General features: G+C 43.6%; 2 protein-coding genes across 3 annotated transcripts in view; one reads left to right on the forward strand and one right to left on the reverse strand.

Moving 5' to 3' along the window:
- The window catches only part of TRAPPC9 (trafficking protein particle complex subunit 9), an 832,591-nt gene extending 817,853 nt beyond the window's left edge, over positions 1-14,738 (forward strand). For both annotated transcript variants that reach the window (XM_084622016.1, XM_084622015.1), the window contains exon 23: positions 13,370-14,738. In XM_084622016.1, the coding sequence (XP_084478142.1) occupies positions 13,370-13,549 (180 nt within the window). In that variant the 3' untranslated portion in view covers positions 13,550-14,738. The remainder of the gene's footprint in view (positions 1-13,369) is intronic.
- LOC311515641 (uncharacterized protein) lies at positions 90-10,797 on the reverse strand (the record flags this gene model as incomplete). Its single annotated transcript, XM_084618877.1, has 3 exons — positions 9,036-10,797; positions 6,648-7,880; positions 90-96 (listed from the first exon to the last, which is right to left on the reverse strand). The coding sequence occupies exons 1-3, from the start codon at positions 10,784-10,786 to the stop codon at positions 90-92; spliced, it is 2,991 nt and encodes a 996-aa protein (XP_084475003.1). The 5' UTR covers positions 10,787-10,797.
- Positions 14,739-25,070: the final 10,332 nt, after the last annotated feature.

The raw sequence follows: 25,070 nt of genomic DNA on the forward strand, positions 1-25,070 counted from the left end.
TAAAGAACTTTTTCTGCAAGGTAATGGCAATATCCTCCAGGCTGAACAAAGAAACTGCAAACAACTTTTAGTCAGGCTATGAGGAAACGCTACAGCCTGAAATAGAGAAAATGAGATAAACATTAAAGTCCAATAAGATGAGCATGTGCATTCAGTTGTCACTTAACACATTTATAAAGGCTGATCTCATCATTTTGATTTTTCAGTTTTTAAAAAAATCAGTGTTAAAACCATGCAAAAATGTTGAGTGTCCCTACAAAGAAGAGGTGAGCTTTCTCTCAAGTTCACTTCTAGAGATTTCAAGTCAGAGAGATTTTTGTTCCTGAGGCAAAACACTGAAGATTATTTAAAGATACAAAAAATCAAAGAGGAGTGAAAAACAGAGGACAAATACTGAAAGATGTTTTCAGGAATGTTCTGATTCTGGTAGCATATTAAATAAACATGAAGAGAGAGTGAGTATATGGTCAGGTCTTTACTTAGGTCAGGTCTTAAGTTATCCAGTAAAATATGACTGTCAAAACTGAATATTTAAGTGAATCTGAGCTGGAGCGAAATTAAAGGTTAACCACTGGAGACTCAATGTGCATATGTTTTCAACTATACAACATATGCAGAAAATAGGTTTTTTTAAAGCTAGTGTGTACAGAATTTATCATCAGCCTGAATTTTAATGGATGCTAACGGTATTGTTTGCTGAATAATTTCAGTTTAAATGTGCCAACAGAAATCATCAAGAGAGGGATTTCTTGACCTGGGGCTATCATTCTGACAATGTTGGTTTTGAATCAGAATTCCAGTACTTAGGTACCCAGTTGTGGAAGAGTCTTGCACATGAGGTTAGCAAGGGAGAAGGCAGAAGTCTGTGTAATATATTCTGCCTTGTGATTGGGTCTCCCATGAGGAGAGAAGCCAAGGGGTTATCTCCCCTGTGAATACCTGGGGTGCAATTTCAGCATTCCCTCTGCTGTTGTATTGTAAACACTATTGTACAATCCCTTATTAAGGTAATGGGGGGTTGTTTTTTTGTTAATTTGTCCAAATTCTAACTCAAAAAAGGCCAAGGGGAAAAATGTGAACTTTCTGAGACAAAAAGTATTCTATTGTGTGGTATGTGGTATCAGGGCTTTTCCTACAGTAAATCCCAAAGATAACATATTGTCATACTCCCTCAGGGCTCCGAATACTGATCACAGAAGGAAATTTCCTCAGACAGTATATCTGATGTTATCAGAGTTTCTGTCATCCTCCCATATTGACTCATTAATCAATGGCAAAAAGTAAATTTCAGAAACTGGTACCTCATTTTTGTATTTTGGGTATTGATACTGTGGAAGGAATGAGTGCTACCCAGAATTATGATCAAGGTCCAAGCCAAACCTCAATAAGACCTTAGGTCAGAGATTGAAAGAGTTCAGTGAATCTGTATTATCTTTTTATAAACTGACTGGATACATCAGACTAGATTCTCAACTGGTGTAAAGCAGCCAGTTTTTACCTGCAGAGTGTTGCCCATTATTACATTGACACAGAAATGGGTTGGTCATCAATGCTGAACTGAGTTTACCTTTCTGGACCAAACTGCTATCCTCTACCTTAACTTCTTACCAAGCCAGACTCCTAAAAGTTCACTCCTGGAAAATCTTTTTAGTTTTCAGACTACACTTGAATTTGTTTCTGGACATATCTGGAGCAGAGTGGGGTTAGACAGACACACAGACAAATGCACACATTTCATTGCATACTCTTTGTTATGCAGCACACAAAAAGTGTCTGAATTATTACTTTAAAAGACAAAACTTGTGATTTTTCATTTCACTCCATAAAGAATGGAGAATGGTCAGTTTCCCTTGGAGTTGAAAGTCCATGTTCACTTTTTCATTCTCTATAATGAAGTTGTGTTTGGGTCCTTCAGTTTCAAACAATGCAGAGATTTATCTGTATTAAAAAACAAACTTTTTATTGGGTTTTTTAATCATTAAAATATTGCTATGGATTTTAAGTTATGCAAAATGTTTCTTTTTGACACTTAACTTTTAGTCTGGGTTAAAACTACTTGACACTGTCCCTTTAAACCACAAAAGAAAGATGAGTTTATTAGTAATCAACAAGATTCTGATACATATTACCAGATGTAGGAATTTGAGATGTGAGATAACAGCCTAATTGATTAAAATACTTTTGCATTGATTGAGATTTCTTTTGGATGTATCTTGGCCACCTTAAACCTAACCACTTTAGTAATACTCCTCCAGCTCTTACCAATGTTTTATCTGATTAGTTGCTCAGACCAAGCTGATACTTGCCAAATTAAAAGCAAAAAAAAATCTAACTGCCCTGGAAATTTCTGTAACTATCAGCAATCCATGTTTCCTTGTGTTCTCTGTGATTACCAGTATTGTTTTCAGTGTGTGTGTGTTTGAATGTGTTTTTAGTAGATGGGTTAGGGCGGAGGTAGTCAATAAGCAGACTGAGGGCAAATCCAGACCACCAGACACTTTTGACTGGACTCCAGAATCTTTTTATTTACTTCTTATTATCATTATTATTATTTTCTCTGGAGCCTGGACCGTGACTATACCTTGACCAAGAATTTGGACCTTGACAAAAAATTAATTGACTACCCCTGGGCTAGGGGATTGGTAATGGGGAAAAAACATTTCATTGTGGTTGATAGTTATTTTGAATCAGCCAAGGAATAACGATCAACAACTCTTTGACAGCTCCTTGGAGTCCCGTGTGAAACAAGTGAGGAGCATCAGTGCAGTTTTACTTTAAATGTATACTCTTTGGGGCAGAACCCATCTTTCATCTATCTGCACAGTGCATACCACAATGGAGGCTGAGTTCCCGACTGGGGCCTCTCAATATGACAGTAGTACAAATAAATACTATTAATAAGTTCATAGCTATCAAATATCTACTTCACAAAACCCACCAGTATAAATGTTGCCCTTAATAGCAAGGTGCCATGGACTGAATAGGACTGGAGACTGTATTTACACTCTGACCCCTAGATGACAGCAGGCAGCAAGCGCAAGTTGGCACTGTAGCTTGCCTGTGTTAGCTCAAATGTGTGGTTAAACAGAGTGTTGTGTTCTCACGTGCTGTCTATATTGCACCTTTCACAAACACTGTCAAAGTTCCTTCCCCACTCTGAACTCTAGAGTACAGATGTGGGGACCTGCATGCACGACCCCCTAAGCTTATTCTTACCAGCTTAGGTTAAAAACTTCCCCAAGGTACAAACTTTGCCTTGGCCTTTAACAGTATGCTGCCACCACCAAGCGTTTTAAACAAAGAACAGGGAAAGAGACCACTTGGAGACATCTTCCCGCAAAATATCCCCCCAAGCCCTACACCCTCTTTCCTGGGGAAGGCTTGATAATAATCCTCACCAATTGGTACAGGTAAACACAGACCCAAACCCTTGGATCTTATGAACAATGAAAAATCAATCAGGTTCTTAGAAGAAGAATTTTATTTAAAGAAAAGGTAAAAGAATCACCTCTGTAAAATCAGGATGGTAAACACTTTACAGGGTAATCAGATTCAAAACATAGAGAATCCCTCTAGGCAAAACCTTAAGTTACAAAAAGACACAAAAACAGGAATATACACTCCCTCCAGCACAGCTTATTTTACAAGCCATTAAACAAAAGAAAATCTAATGCATTTTCTAGCTAGATTACTTACTAACTTTACAGGAGTTGTAAGGCTGCATTCCTGATCTGTTCCTGGCAAAAGCATCACACAGACAGTCCAAACCCTTTGTCCCCCCCGCCCCCCCCCCACTCCAGATTTGAAAGAATCTTGTCCTCTCATTGGCCATTTTGGGTCAGTTGCTAGCAGGGTTACCTTAGCTTCTTAACCCTTTGCAGGTGAAAGGATTTTGCCTCTGGCCAGGAGGGATTTTATAGCACTGTATACAGAAAAGTGTTTACCCTTCTCTTGATATTTATGACAAACACTAAGTTCACTTTAAAAGAAAAGTAATAAACAACAATGAAAAATATTTTTTTTTACTTGAGCATTTGTTCAGGTCCCTGTTTCCTGGGTATTGTATTGGGAGTGATAAGGATCACCATGCTTGGTGTTGCATCCTTTCCTTAACACTGCCTCTGCAGATCCCTCCCTAAATCATATGCCCTGTCACATGACTCCTACCGAATGGCTTTGCATAAGTCTGATCCTGCAAGATGCTGATAATCTTCCACCCCGAATTGACTTCAGCATGTCTTGGCAGCACTCTGCTTGCTGCAGAACAACATTCATTGGCAAGTAAATGAATAAATGATCATAAATGATCTGGAGGATGGTGTGGATTGCACTCTCAGCAAATTTGCGGATGATACTAAACTGGGAGGAGTGGTAGATACGCTGGAGGGGAGGGATAGGATACAGAAAGACCTAGACAAATTGGAGGATTGGGCCAAAAGAAATCTGATGAGGTTCAATAAGGATAAGTGCAGGGTCCTGCACTTAGGACGGAAGAACCCAATGCACAGCTACAGACTAGGGACCGAATGGCTAGGCAGCAGTTCTGCGGAAAAGGACCTAGGGGTGACAGTGGACGAGAAGCTGGATATGAGTCAGCAGTGTGCCCTTGTTGCCAAGAAGGCCAATGGCATTTTGGGATGTATAAGTAGGGGCATAGCGAGCAGATCGAGGGACGTGATCGTTCCCCTCTATTCGACATTGGTGAGGCCTCATCTGGAGTACTGTGTCCAGTTTTGGGCCCCACACTTCAAGAAGGATGTGGATAAATTGGAGAGAGTCCAGCGAAGGGCAACAAAAATGATTAGGGGACTGGAACACATGAGTTATGAGGAGAGGCTGAGGGAGCTGGGATTGTTTAGCCTGCAGAAGAGAAGAATATCGGGGGATTTGATAGCTGCTTTCAACTACCTGAAAGGGGGTTCCAAAGAGGATGTCTCTAGACTGTTCTCAATGGTAGCAGATGACAGAACGAGGAGTAATGGTCTCAAGTTGCAGTGGGGGAGGTTTCGATTGGATATTAGGAAAAACTTTTTCACTAAGAGGGTGGTGAAACACTGGAATGCGTTACCTAGGGAGGTGGTAGAATCTCCTTCCTTAGAGGTTTTTAAGGTCAGGCTTGACAAAGCCCTGGCTGGGATGATTTAACTGGGAATTGGTCCTGCTCTGAGCAGGGGGTTGGACTAGATGACCTTCTGGGGTCCCTTCCAACCCTGATATTCTATGATTCTATAAGTAACCTTTCTTTCTGGACCTCACCATTCAGTTTCCTTTGACTTTTTGAAACAGAGGTTGTCAAGGTTCCTCCCCCACTCTGAACTCGAGGGTACAGATGTGGGGACCTGCATGAAAAACCTCCTAAGCTTATCTTTACCAGCTTAGGTCAAAACTTCCCCAAGGTAACAAATATTACCCCCGTTATCCTTGGAATGGCCGCTACCACCACCAAACTGATACTGGTTACTGGGGAAGAGCTGTTTGGACGCGTCCTTCCCCCCAAAATACTTCCCAAAACCTTGCACCCCACTTCCTGGACAAGGTTTGGTAAAAAGCCTCACCAATTTGTCTAGGTGACTACAGACCCAGACCCTTGGATCTTAAGAACAATGAACAATCCTCCCAACACTTGCACCCCCCCTTTCCTGGGAAATGTTGGATAAAAAGCCTCACCAATTTGCATAGGTGACCACAAACCCAAACCCTTGGATCTGAGAACAATGAAAAAGCATTCAGTGTTTTACAAGAAGACTTTTAATAAAAAATAGAAGTAAATAGAAATAAAGAAATCCCCCCTGTAAAATCAGGATGGTATATATCTTACAGGGTAATTAGATTCAAAAACATAGAGAACCCCTCTAGGCAAAACCTTAAGTTACAAAAAAGATACACAGACAGAAATAGTTATTCTATTCAGCACAATTCTTTTCTCAGCCATTTAAAGAAATCATAATCTAACACATACCTAGCTAGATTACTTACTAAAAGTTCTAAGACTCCATTCCTGTTCTGTCCCCGGCCAAGACGACTACAGACAGACCCAGACCCTTTGTTTCTCTCCCTCCTCCCAGCTTTTGAAAGTATCTTGTCTCCTCATTGGTCATTTTGGTCAGGTGCCAGCGAGGTTACCTTTAGCTTCTTAACCCTTTACAGGTGAGAGGAGCTTTCCCCTGGCCAGGAGGGATTTCAAAGGGGTTTACCCTTCCCTTTATATTTATGACACGCCCCCCAAATCTCAGCTAGGGTGAAACACTGGCTGGGATTTCTTCCTGGAGCTCTAGGAAAACAGAGTTAATAAGACACATGCATCTCTAAATATACTACCAAGTACATAAAGACTAACAATATTTTCCACATCTCAAGGACGATTTTAACCAGTTGATTCTGGGAAACTTTCACGGGAGAGTGCATCAGCCACTTTGTTAGAAGCTCCTGAGATGTGTTGGATGTCGAAATCAAAATCTTGGAGAGCTAAACTCCACCGAAGAAGTTTTTTGTTAGTTTCTTTGACAGTGTGAAGCCACTTTAGTGCAGCATGGTCGGTTTGCAGGTGGAAACGCCGTCCCCAAACATATGGGCGTAGCTTTTCCAGAGCGTAGACAATGGCATAACATTCTTTTTCAGTGACTGACCAGTTGCTTTCCCTCTCAGACAGTTTTTTGCTGAGAAACACTACAGGGTGGAATTCTTGATCAGGTCCTTTCTGCATTAAAACTGCTCCCACACCACGCTCGGACGCATCTGTGGTTACTAGGAACGGTTTGTCAAAGTCTGGGGCCCTTAGTACAGGGTCAGACATGAGTGTCGCTTTAAGCTTGTTAAAGGCCTTCTGACACTTTCCGGTCCACTGAACAGCATTTGGCTGTTTCTTTTTGGTTAGGTCTGTCAGTGGGGCAGCGATTTGGCTGTAGTGCGGTACAAATCGTCTGTAATAACCGGCCAAGCCTAAGAAGGATTGAACCTGTTTCTTTGACTTTGGGACAGGCCACTTTTGGATAGCATCCACTTTGGCCTGTAGGGGGCTGATAGTTCCTTGACCCACCTGGTGTCCAAGGTAAGTCACTCTGTTTAGGCCTATTTGACACTTCTTAGCCTTAACAGTTAGTCCTGCCTCCCTTATGCGCTCAAGGACTTTTTGTAGATGTTCCAGGTGGTCTGCCCAGGAATCCGAAAATATGGCCACATCGTCAAGGTAGGAGACTGCATATTCTCCTAATCCCGCTAGGAGACCATCTACAAGTCTTTGGAAAGTGGCGGGTGCATTTCGCAGCCCGAAAGGGAGTACATTAAATTCATACAGCCCGAGATGTGTGATGAAGGCTGACCTTTCCTTGGCAGATTCATCTAGCGGTACCTGCCAGTACCCCTTGGTTAAGTCCAAGGTAGAGATGAACTGGGCCCTTCCCAGTTTCTCTAATAGTTCATCTGTGCGTGGCATGGGATAGTTGTCTGGGCGAGTTACAGCATTTAGCTTACGGTAGTCCACGCAAAAACGTATTTCCCCATCTGGTTTGGGAACTAGAACCACTGGAGATGCCCATGCACTTTCAGAGGGGCGGATTACACCCATCTGTAACATATCCTGGATCTCCCGTTCTATAGCAGTTTTAGCTTGAGGAGACACCCGGTAAGGTTGGACCCTAATTGGGTGAGCATTACCTGTGTCAATGGAGTGGTATGCCCGTTCAGTCAGTCCTGGGGTGGCTGAGAACGTTGGCGCGTAGCTAGTGCACAGCTCCTGGATCTGCTGTCGCTGCATACGCCCAAGGGTCATGGAGAGGTTCACCTCTTCCACACCACCAGCACATTTCCCTTCGTAGTAGACACCTTCAGGCCACTCAGCGTCGTCTCCTCCCTGGGCTGTAAACTGACAAACCTTTAATTCTCTGGAATAAAAGGGCTTTAGAGAATTAATATGATACACCTTAGGCTTTCGGTTGGAGGTGGGGAATGCTATGAGATAATTAACAGCTCCCAGGCGCTCCTGGACCACGAATGGCCCTTCCCACGATGCTTCCATTTTATGGGCCTGGAGCGCCTTTAAGACCATGACCTGGTCTCCTACTTTGAAGGAACGCTCTCTGGCATGTTTATCATACCAGGCTTTTTGCTCTTTTTGAGCATCCTGTAAGTTTTCTCTAGCAAGGGCTAAAGAGGTTCGGAGGGTGGTTTGTAGGTTGGTTACAAAGTCCAGAATGTTAGTTCCTGGAGAAGGTGTAAATCCCTCCCATTGCTGCTTCACCAACTGCAATGGCCCCTTAACCTCACGGCCATATACAAGTTCAAATGGGGAAAACCCTAAACTGGGATGTGGTACAGCTCTGTAGGCAAAGAGCAACTGCTGCAATACTAGGTCCCAATCATTGGAGTGCTCATTTACGAATTTACGTATCATGGCCCCCAAAGTTCCATTAAACTTCTCCACCATGCCATTTGTTTGATGATGGTAAGGAGTGGCAACCAAGTGATTTACCCCATGAGCTTCCCAAAGGTTTTTCATAGTTCCTGCCAGGAAATTAGTCCCTGCATCTGTGAGGATGTCGGAGGGCCAACCTACCCTGGCAAAAATGTCTGCTAGTGCCTGGCACACACTTTTAGCCCTGGTGTTGCTTAGAGCTACTGCTTCCGGCCATCGGGTGGCAAAATCCATGAAAGTCAGTATGTACTGCTTTCCTCTGGGTGTCTTTTTCGGAAAAGGACCCAGAATATCCACAGCTACTCGCTGAAATGGAACTTCAATGATGGGGAGTGGCTGGAGAGGAGCTTTGACCTGGTCTTGGGGTTTTCCCACTCTTTGGCACACCTCACAAGACTGGACATAGGTAGAAACATCCTTGCCCATTCCCTCCCAGTGGAATGACCCCCCCAAACGGTCTTTGGTCCTGTTCACCCCAGCATGGCCACTAGGGTGATCATGGGCTAAGCTCAAGAGCTTGGCCCGGTATTTAGTTGGAACTACCAACTGTCTCTGAGGATGCCAGTCTTCCTGGTGTCCCCCAGAAAGAGTTTCCTTGTATAAAAGTCCTCTTTCTACAACAAACCTGGATCGATTAGAAGAGCTGAGAGGCGGTGGGTTGCTCCGTGCCGCCGTCCAAGCTCTCTGGAGGCTTTCATCTGTTTCCTGTTCGGTCTGGAACTGTTCCCTTGATGCTGGAGACATCAGTTCCTCATGGGATTGTGGACCTAGGCTTGGTCCCTCTGGAAGCGATATAGGGGATGGAGCTGTTTCTGTTGACTGTGAACCGCTCTCCGCTGGTGCACTATGTTGGGATTCAGGCTCCGGCTGAGCCTCTTGTGTAGGGTTATCGGCTGCTGCCAGTTCAGGTTCGGTGGGGCCCTCTGGTGTTGAGGTTGCAAGTACTGGATTCAGTGCTGACACGGGGTCTGGTGTTGGTTGTTCGGCTGGTTCCGGTTCTGGGACTGGTTCCGTCTGGGTCTCTGGGACTGGATCCACTACTGCTGTTGCAGACATTGGCCTGGGGTCCAGGTCCATCACCTCTGACTGGGTCCTGATAGAAGTTTCCGGAACAGAGCTAGGCCTCACGGCTTGTTTAGCCTGGTTGCGGGTGACCATTCCCACCCTCTTGGCCTGCTTCACATGATTGGCCAAGTCTTCCCCCAACAGCATGGGGATGGGATAATCATCATAGACTGCAAAAGTCCACATTCCTGACCAGCCCTTGTACTGGACAGGCAACTTGGCTGTAGGCAAATTGAAAGAGTTGGACTTGAAGGGTTGAATCGTCACTTGGATCTCTGGGTTGATTAAATTGGGGTCCACTAAGGAAGCATGGATAGCTGACACTTGTGCTCCGGTGTCCCTCCACGCGGTGACCTTCTTCCCACCCACACTCACAGTTTCCCTCCGCTCCAAGGGTATCTGGGAGGTATCTGGGCCTGTGGACCTCTGGTGTGATTCCGGTGCAATGAACTGTAATCTGTTGGGGTTCTTGGGGCAGTTGGCCTTTACATGCCCCAGCTTGTTACACTTAAAACATCGTCCAGCTGACGGGTCACTGGGGCGAGGAGGGTTGCTGGAGAATGGGGTGGTGGGACGATAAGGGGTCTGGAGGGTTCTTTGGGAGGTAGGTGGGGCTTTGGGCGGCCCCCGGTAATAGGGTGTGGTCTGGGGTGGTCCCTTCTGGTCTCCGCTCCAACTGCGACCAGTTTTCTTCTTCTCTGCCACCTCCACCCATCTGGCTCCAATCTCTCCTGCCTCAATTACAGTTTTGGGTTTCCCATCTAGGATGTATCTTTCTATTTCCTCAGGAACACCCTCTAAGAATTGTTCCATTTGCATTAGGAAGGGCAAATTTACTGGAGATTCAACACTTGCTCCTGATATCCAGGCATCCCAATGTTTTACAATGTGGTAGGCATGTCGGGTAAATGACATGTCTGGTTTCCACCTTAGGGCTCTGAACCTCCGACGAGACTGCTCGGGTGTTATCCCCATTCTGACTCTCGCCTTGGATTTAAACAGTTCATACTTGTTCATGTGTTCTTTAGGCATTTCAGCTGCCACCTCAGCTAAGGGTCCACTGAGCTGCGGCCTCAGCTCTACCATGTATTGGTCAGTAGAGATGTTGTACCCAAGGCAGGCCCTTTCGAAGTTTTCTAAGAAGGCCTCAGTATCATCACCTGCCTTGTAGGTGGGGAACTTTCTGGGATGGGAAGTGGTACCTGGAGAAGGATTGCTAGGGTTTGTTGGTATATTCTGCTGGGCCTTTATCCTCTCCATCTCCTCCACATGCTTCCTCTCTTTTTCCTTCTCCTCCTCCTTCAGCCGCATGAGTTCTATCTGTCTTTCATGTTCCCTTTGTTTTTCCTCAGCCTGAAATTTGGCTAATTCCAGCTGTAGTCGAGCTGAGGATTTGCCCATTCTAACCTCTCTGTTTTTAACTAACTTTACACCCGAGGTTCAGAAATAAACAAACAAAACTTGGCTGTAAAATTTTGCTGTGCTGGAATAGAATACCTATTCTCTGATAGTGATTGTCAGCCTACAGAAAAAGACAATTCCCTTGTCTCTGCTCTGGGCCCAAATTAAAGCAAAAAACCTCCAACTACTTGGAAAACTGCTTACCCAGCCCAAAGAAAAAAAAAATTTCTTTTCAACCCTGTGCTCCTTGTAAAACAAAAAAAAAATCAAAATCCTAAAAAAACCCTGCCACTTTTGTCTCCAGGCAAATGGGTAGAGCACACACCCCCTATTTACTTTTAGGAAGAAAAGAAAAAAAAACCTCTGGGTTGGAAGACTGTGAATTTCCCTGCAGGAGTTAAGTACCCTGCCTCTAGGCAAAGAAAACCTGCAATTCACAAGATAATCCCCTTTTGTCTCTGCTTGGCCACAAAGCAGAGAGAAACCAAGCTGCTTTCAGTTTCAAAGCTGCCTTCTGGACTTCCTAAAAATTCCTTTTTAAAATCTGTATTTCTAGTTCAAAAAATCTCAACTGGATCTCAAAATGATTTCAGGTTAATCCCACCACTGTGCCACCATGTCAAGGTTCCTCCCCCACTCTGAACTCTAGGGTACAGATGTGGGGACCTGCATGAAAAACCTCCTAAGCTTATCTTTACCAGCTTAGGTCAAAACTTCCCCAAGGTAACAAATATTACCCCCGTTATCCTTGGAATGGCCGCTACCACCACCAAACTGATACTGGTTACTGGGGAAGAGCTGTTTGGACGCGTCCTTCCCCCCAAAATACTTCCCAAAACCTTGCACCCCACTTCCTGGACAAGGTTTGGTAAAAAGCCTCACCAATTTGTCTAGGTGACTACAGACCCAGACCCTTGGATCTTAAGAACAATGAACAATCCTCCCAACACTTGCACCCCCCCTTTCCTGGGAAATGTTGGATAAAAAGCCTCACCAATTTGCATAGGTGACCACAAACCCAAACCCTTGGATCTGAGAACAATGAAAAAGCATTCAGTGTTTTACAAGAAGACTTTTAATAAAAAATAGAAGTAAATAGAAATAAAGAAATCCCCCCTGTAAAATCAGGATGGTATATATCTTACAGGGTAATTAGATTCAAAAACATAGAGAACCCCTCTAGGCAAAACCTTAAGTTACAAAAAAGATACACAGACAGAAATAGTTATTCTATTCAGCACAATTCTTTTCTCAGCCATTTAAAGAAATCATAATCTAACACATACCTAGCTAGATTACTTACTAAAAGTTCTAAGACTCCATTCCTGTTCTGTCCCCGGCCAAGACGACTACAGACAGACCCAGACCCTTTGTTTCTCTCCCTCCTCCCAGCTTTTGAAAGTATCTTGTCTCCTCATTGGTCATTTTGGTCAGGTGCCAGCGAGGTTACCTTTAGCTTCTTAACCCTTTACAGGTGAGAGGAGCTTTCCCCTGGCCAGGAGGGATTTCAAAGGGGTTTACCCTTCCCTTTATATTTATGACAGAGGTGAAATTTGTGGAGAAGTTTCAGTGACATCTGTTCAGTGTTTATGGCTCCAATTGAGCAAAGCATTTGACTAATACCAGCCCAGTTCAGCAAAGCACGTAGTTAATTTTAGGTATGTAAGGGGCCCCGCTTGCAGTCACTGTCACTATTCATGAGCTTAAATTTAAGCCTGGGCTTAAATGCTTTGCCGAGGAGGGATGGGATTAGTCACATAATTAGTTAAGCGCATATTTAAGTGCTTTGTTGAGTTACTGTTTTTGTGTATGTGTGTGTATATATAATTTGAATTGCTGTGTGATGAAAGGCTCTATATAAATGGTGAAATAATACTTCAATATACTATACTTAATTGGGTTGTGCTAATTTAGGATGGCTGTCTTACTGGGATGTGTCCCACTAAACTCGTTTAGCCCAATGATGGTGAAGTGTGCTGCTTATTTGGACAATATTACCATAAATGCTACTTCATGGGGATGAATTTAGCTATTGTCAAGTGGTTAAATGGTGTTTAGCGAGGTGTTTAATAGGTGTGAAATTCTAAGAACCTGTCTTTTAATACATAAGTTGCTAAATAAGGGTCAAGAGTTAGATGTTCCTGGGTGTTCAGGAAGCCTCTGATGGCTCCTGCCAAAGACAGCTACGTTCTGGTAGATTCAAGCGATCTGTGTTCTAGTCAGACCTCTGCCAGAGACATGCTGCAGGGCTTGGGGAAAACTCATTTAACTTCATTCTCATTACATCAGTGTCACCATCAGTAAAAAGGGGATAGCACATTTACTTCCTTAGGGTGGAGGTGAAGGGGGTTTGTGAGGTTTAGTTCACAAATATTTCTAGAGCACGTTGGGGTCCTTAGATGGTAAAGTTATAGAATGGCAAAGTATTACTATAATTTATTATTATTTACCACATTTGTTTTATTCAGCTAACTTCCACCCTTTCTTTTTCAGGTGAAACCAACCAAAAATTCTGTGTGCTTTGGAGCCCTGCTCTTTCTCTATACAGGCGATTTTTACCTGAACATCAAGTTTCACGAAGACAACTCCAGCAGGGAGCTTCCTCTTTCTTGGTTCTGCCTGCCCAGTGTTCACATTCGTGCTATGGAGCCTGTGATCCAAACTAAACTGTAAATCTACCATATGATATTGGATTAGCCACAGTGCACAGAAACACTTGACATGTCCTCTGCTTGACCCCACTTTGTTTCTTTCCAACACCAGACCACAGGCTTTCTTTAGAGGCACAGCTGAACACTTTTAGAATTGGCTGAAGTCATTTGAGCAGCTGCCTTTGCTTATGTGGAAAGGAGTAATGGAATATAATGTACTGGATTTCCCCCCCACACCCTCCCCCCCAAAAAAAAGCCTTGGTAGCCACTAAAGGAAAAATTCAGCTCTTCCTGATAGCCATGCCTCCCCATTGATATCAGTGGATTTGCAGGGGTGTATGTGAAAGCTGAATTTAGCCATGAGCTTGAAGGCCTTAGCTCCAACCTGAACGATACCTAAGGATATATCTTCAGCACTTCAACAAGAATTGTGTTTCTCCACTAAATTCCCACCACCACGATACTGAACACACCGTTTGGGACCTGTTTTCTCAGTCAGTTTCTTCCTGTGCTTGTTCCTAAACCCTTTGTTTGCCAGGTATATTGGTGTCTTTCTAACTCCGAATAAATGTCAGCCATGTAATAGCAGAGCAGCTGTCTTTGTCTTTTCCACCAGATTCTAAGGAACGCCGTAGCAGTAGTTCCTTTTAATTGGTTACTTATTGCAGGAAATAGCAGTACCGGTATCTCCAGTTCTTGTTGTTAGAACAGGTATGGCCCCCATAGGAGCTCTCCGCCCCTCCTTGGTCACAGTGCAGTTACTTCCCTTTGTGCATCCATAAACGAGACAAGAAGGAAGGCAAGACAGATAGAAATGTTTCTGTTCCTGCCAGAAAGGAGAGAAGCCAAATATTTGCCTGCCTGTGGGTTAACCTATGAGGTCAGAGTGCCACAGGCCTATTTCATGGCAGTTGGGAGCCATTTCAAGCATTTGCAGATCCCTTAAAATGCCACCAAGTTGAATCTGCTGATAGTCTTTAAAGCTTTTCACAAGAAATTGTTTCCAAATGTCTACTAATCAGGATTAGACAGGCCAGACTAGACTATGATAGTTTCTTCTTTTCTTTGTCAAATGAATAAAATAAAATGTTATGGAATAACTGCTGTAAGTTACTTCACTGTGGCTATCGCTGCCAAATGTACTGTAAATTTGCTTTATTGTGTTGTCTTTTACATAGAAGCTTTGAATAAAGAGACCGAGGCTTACCCTAGATGAAGCACTGAAGGTGTCTGATCTGTATGTGAATTTTTCTTTGCCGTGTGAGTCATGTTTATGTCTAAACATGCAAATAACCAAATGCGTATTTTATTCAGCTATGATAGCTATACAGCCCACTCCTACTGGCAAAATTCTCATTGTCTTCAGTGGAAACACAATCCTGCCAGGCTCAATTGAATGATGAATACTGCAGTTTTTGAATGGCAATAATGCGAAAATATTCCCACTTGAACAGTAGTGTCTAAGCATGAGGGAACTTTTGCTTCAGGCTATAGTATCTATATTTCCAGTACATTCAAGAAGCAGTGATGCCTTTTGCTCTAAAATTTGTTGGTCACAACACAGTCAACGTTCGCTTTTGAGTTGGAGGAAACATCTATCTAGAGCTTTAGAATTTGAGAGGGAAAGATCTCTGAAGTTCAAATGACTGTCTAAAAGGCTTATTTGGAACTACAAATTCTTCTGTCAGCTGCAAAGGGGTGCAGTGCCCTGTGACAGCAGAAATAGTTCCACAGCTTTGTCCTGCTCTTCTTAGGGCAGGAAAGCCTGACAGGGAAGAGCCTCTGAGTGAATCAAGCTTGGCACCCTCTTTACATTGGCAGAGCTCCATCGAACAGAGCTGTGCAGTGGGGCCAAATTTACCGCATACTATCGCATGCCTATATGGGCGTTAAGGGAAGAACTGAGGAGAGCGGGAATTCAGTTTCTCCAGAAAGGCTTTGCTTTTCTTGCATGCGCCATGCTGCATAATGTGATACAATAATATTACTGTACCACCACACTCTAAATTGAGATTAATTCAGTAATCCCCAAAAGATATTCTTTGTGCTACAGTTGCTGCTAGGAATAAAGCTAAGGCTTTATGAGGACCACATTTATGAGACAAAAATATTGATGGATTGCCGAGCTCTGAGACCATTAATGGAAGATTTTCTCTTTGAGTAGAGGATGTTGTACTGTGAAACCTGTTCTGCTGTGCAATCCTCTGTTATAATGACCAGGGAAACGGCACCCTTTTACCATTAAGGGGCTAAGCCAAAGACCATTGAAGTAATTGGAAACACTCCTGTCGAATTCAATGGGCTTTGACTCAAGCTCTAACAGCTGTCATTGTAATAAAAGAAAGCTGCATGTTTCTCAACCTTGGCTTCCAAAATGGCATTTTAATTCTGCAGTATGTGCTCACTAACATAAGCTTTTATATATATATATATATATATGATAATATCCTGCCACTTGTTAACTTTGGCACTTCTAATATCTTTCCCAACTTTCTTACACATTTACCTGTCAGGGTAAGAGAGCTGAAATGTCACACTGTAGTGTAGATTCTTAATGCTGAGGCTTACCTGTGACGAAAGTTAAGTGGTGGTGTTGTTTTGTGGGAATGTATTCAGAACAAGAATGCCGGAGCTCATTTTTTGAGTTTAAAATAGAAAATTACACCCGTCAGAATTGGTACATCCAGTGGTTCGAGTAAAGGACTGTGCTTATCTGATCTGCTGTCCTTTGCTGGAAATGCAAGCTGATTTTACTTCTCCTTGAAACATCCAGCTATTAATTCAAACGTAATGAGCCAAACAGTGCTTTGTTACACAACTGTAAATCTGATATGACCACACTTAGTGATTTATCTTTGTCTTCTGAGGTAAATTTAGTGCTAATCAAAGGTGCCAGATTCACAGTGCTGTTCCTGTTTGTCTTTCCATAAAGCAGGTACCGCATGAACGGTAGCAGTCCAAGCTTCCTAACAATGCCTTGCCAATGCACTTTAACCCTAAATTGGAGGGAAGACCTTTAGAGGTGAGAGGTTCCTTCCGTCTCCATACCTATTCCATCCTCAGCCTGTCAACCGAGACTGCTGAGTTGGCTGTTAAATAGTAGGGCCAGCCTGATGGTGATTTTTGTGGTGGGGACGGATAGCTCTTCATTAGACAATATACTGAAACCATCAGCTCATTTCAGATAGGCTGCCAGGCAGCTGTCGGATGTCAATAACTTTGTCACCATGGCCCTGGTTCAGCAAGGTACTTAAGGACGTGCCTAACTCTAACCATGTGAGTAGTCCCATGGCCTTCAGTGGGAACACTCGGTTATTTAAAGTTAGGCGCCTTGTTGAACCAGCACCTAAATGTGTGGGCTGTATTTGAAACAGTGATCTTGGGGATAAAAGGGCACATGTCCCATTACTGAGCTCATGGGCCAGCCACTTCCCCTGATACCATTGGCTCCACGTGAGAGGCAAACTTGCAGCCAAAACAGGGCTGCTCACTCTGCTGCTGTGGTGAGTCAGTCTTTTGACGCCTGAGTCCAGTGGCTTGCGCCCGCCCACCCCCAGAGTCTTAACAGGTGCTGCGGTGAGTCAATAGAGCCTGCCGTGTGTCAGCCCTCAGGCATTCAGCAACAACCTACCCCTGAGCAGAGCCTGGGCACGCGTGTGTCCACAACCCCAGCAGAGCTGCAGATCAGTCTGAGCAACAGCACCACCCCACCAGGAAACCTCGTGGTGCACCAGAATCCAGCGACTCCCAGCCTGCTCCTGCTCTGGCTTCTGCTCCTTGCCTAAACCCTGCCCCAGTATCATCCTTGTCTTGCTCTAGCCTCGCTCCAGCCTCGTCACTGACCCGCTCTAGCCTTGCCTTTGCCTCCTGATCTTCCCTCCCCCTCACCCCCAACTCTCAGGCTGACTATCCAGATTCAACCTTTGGCCTGTATCTGGACTCCAGCTTCAGTATCAACTTGGCTTGTCTGTGGACTTTGACCACCCTGCTTTGGACTCTGGCTACAGTTCTGATTCTGGTTTGGCTATGGATTCTGAGGTCCATTTTGACGCCAGTCTGTCCCCAGACCTCGATTCCAGAGCCACTCTTGGCTCAGGCCCAACTCTATAACTAGCTGTAACACACACTTCAACCACTAGACCTGATTATCCGAGGCAGAACCTGACACTGTTTGCGATGGTGCCAGTAACATGAGACTTATCAAAGTGATGGCCTTGCCATTTTTTATATTCTGAGGGTTAATTTTTTCATTCTTCAGGTGAAGGTGTCTTGTACCCCCTTCATGTACACATATCAACCATAGTCCTGAAGGTTTATGGGTGTAAAGCACATTAATAAATTTGGCTGGGAAATCAACTTATACCAAAAGGCTATGACCACAATGACATTAGCTCCATGCTAGGAGGGATGCTGCCCCTACCTTGCCTACCTGGGATTCCTCTTCTTGCAGTCATCCTGCTTCCTGGGGAAGCCTAAGAGCAGCTGGGTTGGTATTCATCTTTTGTCGGCTCTCCATGGTCCCATTCCCTGCAACACCCCAATCCCCAGGGCTGAAGTGAAAGACACAAAACAAAAATATAAAATTGTATTAAAATGGTTTACACTTTATAAAGTATTTATACCTGGAAACAAGACAAAGCATTAATAAATGATAGCTGTTATAAGCATGTTATAAATATAAGTAATGTGTGCTACAGATGGTTATAAACACATTAATAGAGTGTTACTGATTGCAAGTAACAACTCTAGAGACCAACAGGTCAATAACAATATAAAACACTTGATTTAAACAGCTATTAAGCATTTATGAATGGACACTAAATATAAAGTGTGACCTTAAAAGTGTGAAACGTGGGACTTTATAAAATGTTTGTTTCTCCTGAAAAACCACAGAAAGACAAAAATCCCTTGTTAAATAGCAGATGCATCATACCCCTCTGTCCCGATAGACTTACTGTACTGGGGACTACCACAGCACCATCTCCCAGATGCTAGAGATGTGAAAAAAGAAATGCTGAAAGACACTTTAGTTAAAGGTTACACAGGAATTGTGCCCCGTCCTCCCAAACAAACCCTCCTAGCTCACTGTGACGTTTCAGCATCCACTCATTGCTCCCCCAGGGATTGCTATGTCCCACTGCAGTAGGAGGGGAAGGAGCAGATGAAGGAAAGTGAATGGGCTGTATGGAGGGGTCCAGACGGATACCAGCTCAACAAACCCTGCCTTACATGGCTCTTGATTCTGGATGCTAGAGGGAAACATGAGAAAAGTCTAGTGCTGCTAAAAGCCAAGAACAGAACAACAGCAAAATTAAACTTACACAAATTATTGAGTCAATGAATGAAAATAATAACCTCCAGCCTCCATGAGCACTGACTTCCAGTGGTGATGATCCCCATCCTACTAGATCCTGGGTTTCTTGGGGCGTGGGTGATCAGGTAGAGGGTGTGGGGAGCTGCTGACTCCTGCCAGCGTCAGTGTGAAGGACATAGCAGTCACACCTCTGCCCATCATAATGCACACACATCCATTCAAGGCAGGCAATGGAGCATACCAAAGAGAGCCCAGATGCATTATTGTAACAAGTGATGGCAGTAAATGCTGTATAGCTATGATTACCATCCCCTTTTCTACACCTCAGCTTAACTCCTTGCTGAAGCGCTCGCCAGAATTCTAGCTTTTCAGGACTTTTGGAGAGAAATACACAGAGTCTTTGTGTTGGCACTTACTCCTGCACAAACCGCACGTACAAAGATACCAGACCAGAATAATAATGTAATCCACACACCACATAAGGCCGCATGTTATGCTGGGGGTTGAGTGAAACCTCACTGAAGCCGCTGGATGTAACTGGATACCGGTAAAAAGGAATTTAGCTCATTTATGGAATAAATAGGCGCCACCACCTAAAACACAGGTCACACGCGAGCCTGGTCAGCAAGGTGTGCTCTGTTTCATTGGGGGGTAAATGCAGGCATTGGGTAGTGTTTGACAGAGCTCTGTGTGTGAGAGAGAGAAGCAGCAGAAACACACAAAGAAGCCCCAGTGACACACTTATAGCATGATTGTTTGATGCTGTCTCGCTTGCCCTTCTCATAAACAAAGGCAACCTAGCTGGAGCTACTATAAGGTGAGTGCGTAACGGGTCAGAAAATCATTCCCAGAAAACAGTTATCAATGGTTCACAGTCAAGTTGGAAGGACATATTGAGTGGAGTCCTGCAGGGATCAGTTCTGGGTCTGGTTCTGTTCGATATCTTCATCAATGATTTAGATAATAGCATAGAGAGTACACTTCTAAAGTTTGCCGATGATACCAAGCTGGGAGGGGTTGCAAGCTGTCAAGGTCCCTTCCCCACTCTGAACTCTAGGGTACAGATGTGGGGACCTGCATGAAAAACCCCCTAAGCTTATTTTTACCAGCTTAGGTTAAAACTTCCCCAAGGTACAAACTATTTTATCTTTTTCCCTTGGACTTTATTGCTGCCACCACCAAGTGTCTAACAAATATATAACAGGGAAAGAGCCTGCTTGGAAACGTCTTTCCCCCCAATATCCCCCCAAGTCCTACACCCCCTTTCCTGGGGAAGGCTTGATAAAAATCCTCACCAATTTGCATAGGTGAACACAGTCCCAAACCCTTGGATCTTAAGAACAATGAAAAAGCAATCAGGTTCTTAAAAGAAGAATTTTAATTGAAGAAAAAGTAAAAGAATCACCTCTGTAAAATCAGGATGGTAAATACCTTACAAGGTAATCAGATTCAAAACATAGAGAAGCCCTCTAGGCAAAACCTTACGTTACAAAAAGACACAAAAACGGGAATATACATTCTTTCCAGTACAACTTATCAGCCATTTAAACCAAACAGAATCTAACGCATATCTAACTAGATTGCTTATTAATTCTTTACAGGAGTTCTGACCTGCATTCCTGCTCTGGTCCCGGCAAAAGCAACACACAGACAGAGAGAATCCTTTGTTCCCCCCCCCCCAGCTTTGAAAGTATCTTGTCTCATTGGTCATTTTGGTCAGGTGCCAGCAAGGTTGTCTTAGCTTCTTAACCCTTTACAGGTGAAAGGGTTTTTCCTTTGGCCAGGAGGAATTTAAAGGTGTTTACCCTTCCCTTTATATTTATGACACAAGCACTTTGGAGGATAGGATTCAAATTCAAAATGATCTGGACAACTGGAGAAAGCATCTGAAGTAAATAGGATGAAATTCATCAAGGACAAATGCAAAGTACAGTACTCCACTCAGGAAGGAACAATCAGTTGCATGCATACAAAATGGGAAATGACTGCCTAGGAAGGAGTACTGTGAAAGGGATCTGGAGGTCATAGTAGATCACAATCTAAATATGAGTGAACAGTGTAACCCTGTTGCAAAAAAAGCAAACATTCTGGAATGTATTAGCAGGAGTGTTGTAAGCAAGGCACGAGAAGTAATTCTTCCACTCTACTCCATGCTGATTATGCCTCAATTGGAGTATTGTGTCCAGTTCTGGGCATCACATTTCAGGAAAGATGTGGACAAATTGGAGAAAGTCCAAAGAAGAGCAACAAAAATGATTAAAGGTCTAGACAACATGACCTACAAGGGAATATTGAAAAAAATGGATTGGTCTAGTCTGGAGACGAGAAGACTGAGAGGGGACACAACAGTTTTCAAGTACATAAAAGGTTGTTACAAGGGGGAGGGAGAAAAATTGTTCTCCTTAACCTCTGAGGGTAGGACAAGAAGCAATGAGCTTAAATTGCAGCAAGGGAGGTTTTGGTTGGACATTAGGAAAAACTTATTAACTATCAGAGTGGTTAAGCACTGGAATAAATTGCCTAGGGATGTTGTGGAATCCCCATCATTGGAGATTTTTAAGAGCAGGTTAGACAAACACCTGTCAGGGATGGTCTAGATAATACTTAGTCCTGCCAAGAGCGCAAGGGACAGGCCTAGATGAGCTCTCAAGGTCCCTTCCAGTCCTGTGATTCTATGAAAATGAGAAAAGCTGAGAGAGAGTGCGCGCTTTTGCACAGAGTGCTATCTGGAAAGAGGCTTGGAACTGTGAGCAAAGAAGCTTGTCCTGTTGTTTGATTCCTGCTATGTTCAGGGAAACAGGATTTTGTGTATATTCTTTTGTAAATAAGATTGTGTCAAAGAAACATCTAGTTCAGTCAGCAATTTCTCATCCTAATGGAAACAATCCACTAGACTCCAAGTATTGGGTAATTGCCCGGGTCAAAAGGGATAACAAGTATTTGATTTAATTCCAAAGATGGCGAGCGAAGCAGTGGGGAGGTGGCAAGGATTTTTGCTGAAAGCATCTGTGGCTCTGCAAATGTGCAGAGAGCAGAGCAGGCCAACTCAGTTAAAAGGCTCCAGACTTATCCAGAAAAAGGGTGTGGTAATTACTAGAGCTTCAGTGAAGGACAGAACTTGCCTCCAACCCAGACATCCACTGCCTGAGAACTGAGCCAATCAAATCTTGGGACAGCGGGGAGGTTATAAATAAAAGAGTCAAAGACAGCTTTCTGTATGCAATGGCTGATCAACATAGAACCAAGAACTGTGTGCACTGTCAGGACTGGTTCTTAATATCTGTACCACTTTGGATACAGGCTATAGAGTTCCTATTTTACCAGAAAATGAGGAGACCAGGCAACCATTAATCAAAGGACTAGAATGCTGTTCCGAATCCCAGACTTTATTTTGCTAACAAGTGTTTGGAAAAGGGCTGAGTGACACTGTAGGTCTGAAGAAAAAAATCACACGTGCCACATTTTATAGCCACAAGGGAGGTTTTGGACATATAGAGACAGAGAAATCATCTGTAATAGACAAGCACAGGGAAAAGAGAGGGTTTGTGTGTCCATGTGCGCGTAAGGGGACATAGTGGTAGATTTACCACCAGCTTGTTTTGGTTTAAACTTTTTTCAAATACTGTTTAAATGGTCTCTGTTAAGTTTAAATGTTTGTTTACCAAAAGATGTGGGGGGGGCTGACTTTGAAGCTGCCTGGCGATTGTTACTAACGCTTACCTAATATGAGTAGCCAGGTGTGGAATGACCTTGCTGGAACCGGACTTAATGCAGTGATTATACAGAGGCCACATTATGGGGAAATGCAACCCTCCTGGTAGCAGCTAAACTACGGATGTGGAAAGTCTGGGCAAAAGAGGTGTGTTTGGTCTATCAGTGCTTTGTGCGAATGAGCTGCGAGCTGACCCAGCATTGAAAAAATAAATATGTTATTGCATTGCCCACTGTTCTATTTCCTCTCACTTTCTCGCTTGTTTCTAGTGCCTTTCCCTGCGCTGTAGATAACGCTGCATTGTTTTGGCAGCTGGTATCTAGTGATGTATCTGTGTGCATATCTAGTACATTAATGGAAATATGTCACCCATCACCATTATTGTTTTTTAACTTGCCTCTGCTTATTGAACTATTGACATCAGCTGGCTGCTTTGATGGCAACAAGAAGTGCAGCAGTTTGCAGAGCTGTCAGGTGCAGACCAAACAGATGTCAGTGTTCAAACTGAAAAACGAGATTAGCCTGGTCCCGCGCTGTGGCTGTTTGTTAGATCTGTACTCTCCGTGGAGAATTTACAGCACAAACCTCCTTTCCCTTCTTCTGATTTTAGTTTAATGGCATAAAATTTTATCCTACATCAGATTTTTTGTAATCTCTTTTTCGGTGTAAGCTTCTTTACTTTATGTGGGTTATTTTTTTACAGTTAGTCTGTGGTATTTTGTCCTCTCCCCTCTAATCCTCTGCCTCAGAGTTCATAGGGGTAAGGGGAAAGTACCGGAGATGGGGACTAAATCCCAGGGCACGAGCACTGCTTCCTAGTGCATTGGCACACTCACTCAAAGTAGCTTTGGGCCGACTCGCTCCCCTACCTTCAGCATTTCATACATTCAGCAGAGATGAATGCAGGCCACCTGTGATCTCAACAAGACCTATAGAGCTGTCGCAGCCATTTTGAATGAGTTCACAAATTCAGTGGTCACCTTCTCTCCTTTCATTCCCTGATTTTCCAATACTCCCACCAGTTTCTGACAACAATAAAGAGACCGTGTGCTGGATTTTGGTGGCTTTGGCGTATGTATTGAGCAGGAAAACCTACAACTTTATTACCTGTGCAGAACCGCTGTTGTTCAGTGACAAGATCATCTTAAGACATTCCAGTGCTGCATGTAAATTATTAACTACAAAATGCTGCTGCCTTATGCAGGCAGAAATTAGGAGTTGCTAAACGCCATGTCTCTGGGCGCCACATTGACCGCACTTTCAATACTACAGAGCAAAGCCTTGCCTCCTTGAAAAGCTGGAGAGACATTTCATTGTTGCCAAAAAAGTTTGCTTGAGCACCACAAAATTAGTATGGTAAACTGGCATTTTACTGGCGTTTACATGTATCATGCCAGCCACACTGTCACACGTTGCAACATCACAGCACAAACTGTTCCCTCGCCAACTCGGGTCAGTGCCTCGGAATCGTTTTGTGGTTTTTCTGTGACGCTCTTACCAGTATTTCTCTTTTCTCTCCTGTCTTGCAGCTCTTGGGAAGGAGGATCTCAGTGGCTCCTTTTCCTGGGGGAATAGGGGTGGATCCTAGCAGTTCTCATCCTAAGGTCTCTTTGCTCAGCAGTCCCATTATGACACTCTGCCCAAAAGAGCTCACGTGGTCATGGGATGCATAAACAAGAGACTCTTGAGTAAAAGTAGAGAGGTTATTTCATCTCTGTATTTGGCACTTCTATGACTACTGCTGGAACACTGTCCAGTTCTGGTGCCCACAAGTCAAGAAGGATGTTGATAAATTGAAGCGGGTTCAGAGACAAGCCACGAGACTGAGTAAAGGTTTAGAAAACCTGTCTTATAGTGACAGACTCAAAAAGCTCAATCTATTTAGCTTAACAAAGAGAAGGTCAAGGGATGCCTTAATCACAGTCTATAAGTACCTACAAGAGGAACAAATGTTTGATGATGGGCTCTTCAGTCTAGCAGAGAGAGGTACAATCCAAGCCAATGGCTGGAAGTTGCAACTAGGCAAATTCAGGCTGGAAACAAGGCATACATTTTTAACCATGAGCGTAATTAACCATTTGAACAATTTACCAAGGTTTGTTGTAGATTCTCCATCACGGACAATTTTTAATCAAGATTGGATATTTTTCTCCATCACAGACAAATTTTTAATCAAGATCTGCTTTGAGAATTATTTGGGGGCTGTTCTATGGCCTGAGACATACAGGAGGTCAGACTAGTTGATCGTGATGGGCCCTCTGGCCTTAGAATCTATGAATGACTTACAGTGTGTGTGCCAGGAATCATTCCCATAGCCAGCAGGGAATACTACAGCTACAGAGGTCTGATGCCACAGCAATGGGGAATTGATCATGGAAATCAGTCAAGGCACTAAGAAATCTCCTGAGTCCCTAACTTAGGGCCCCCCAATTCTACACTTGAGCCTCAAGTGGGCATATCACCCCTATAACAAAGTGCCAATTTAACATTCCAGACCCAATCTTCACTTGAGCTAAG

The sequence above is a fragment of the Lepidochelys olivacea genome (genome assembly GCF_965140295.1).
Source record: "Lepidochelys olivacea isolate rLepOli2 genome assembly, chromosome: 2".
NCBI lineage: Eukaryota > Metazoa > Chordata > Testudines > Cheloniidae > Lepidochelys > Lepidochelys olivacea.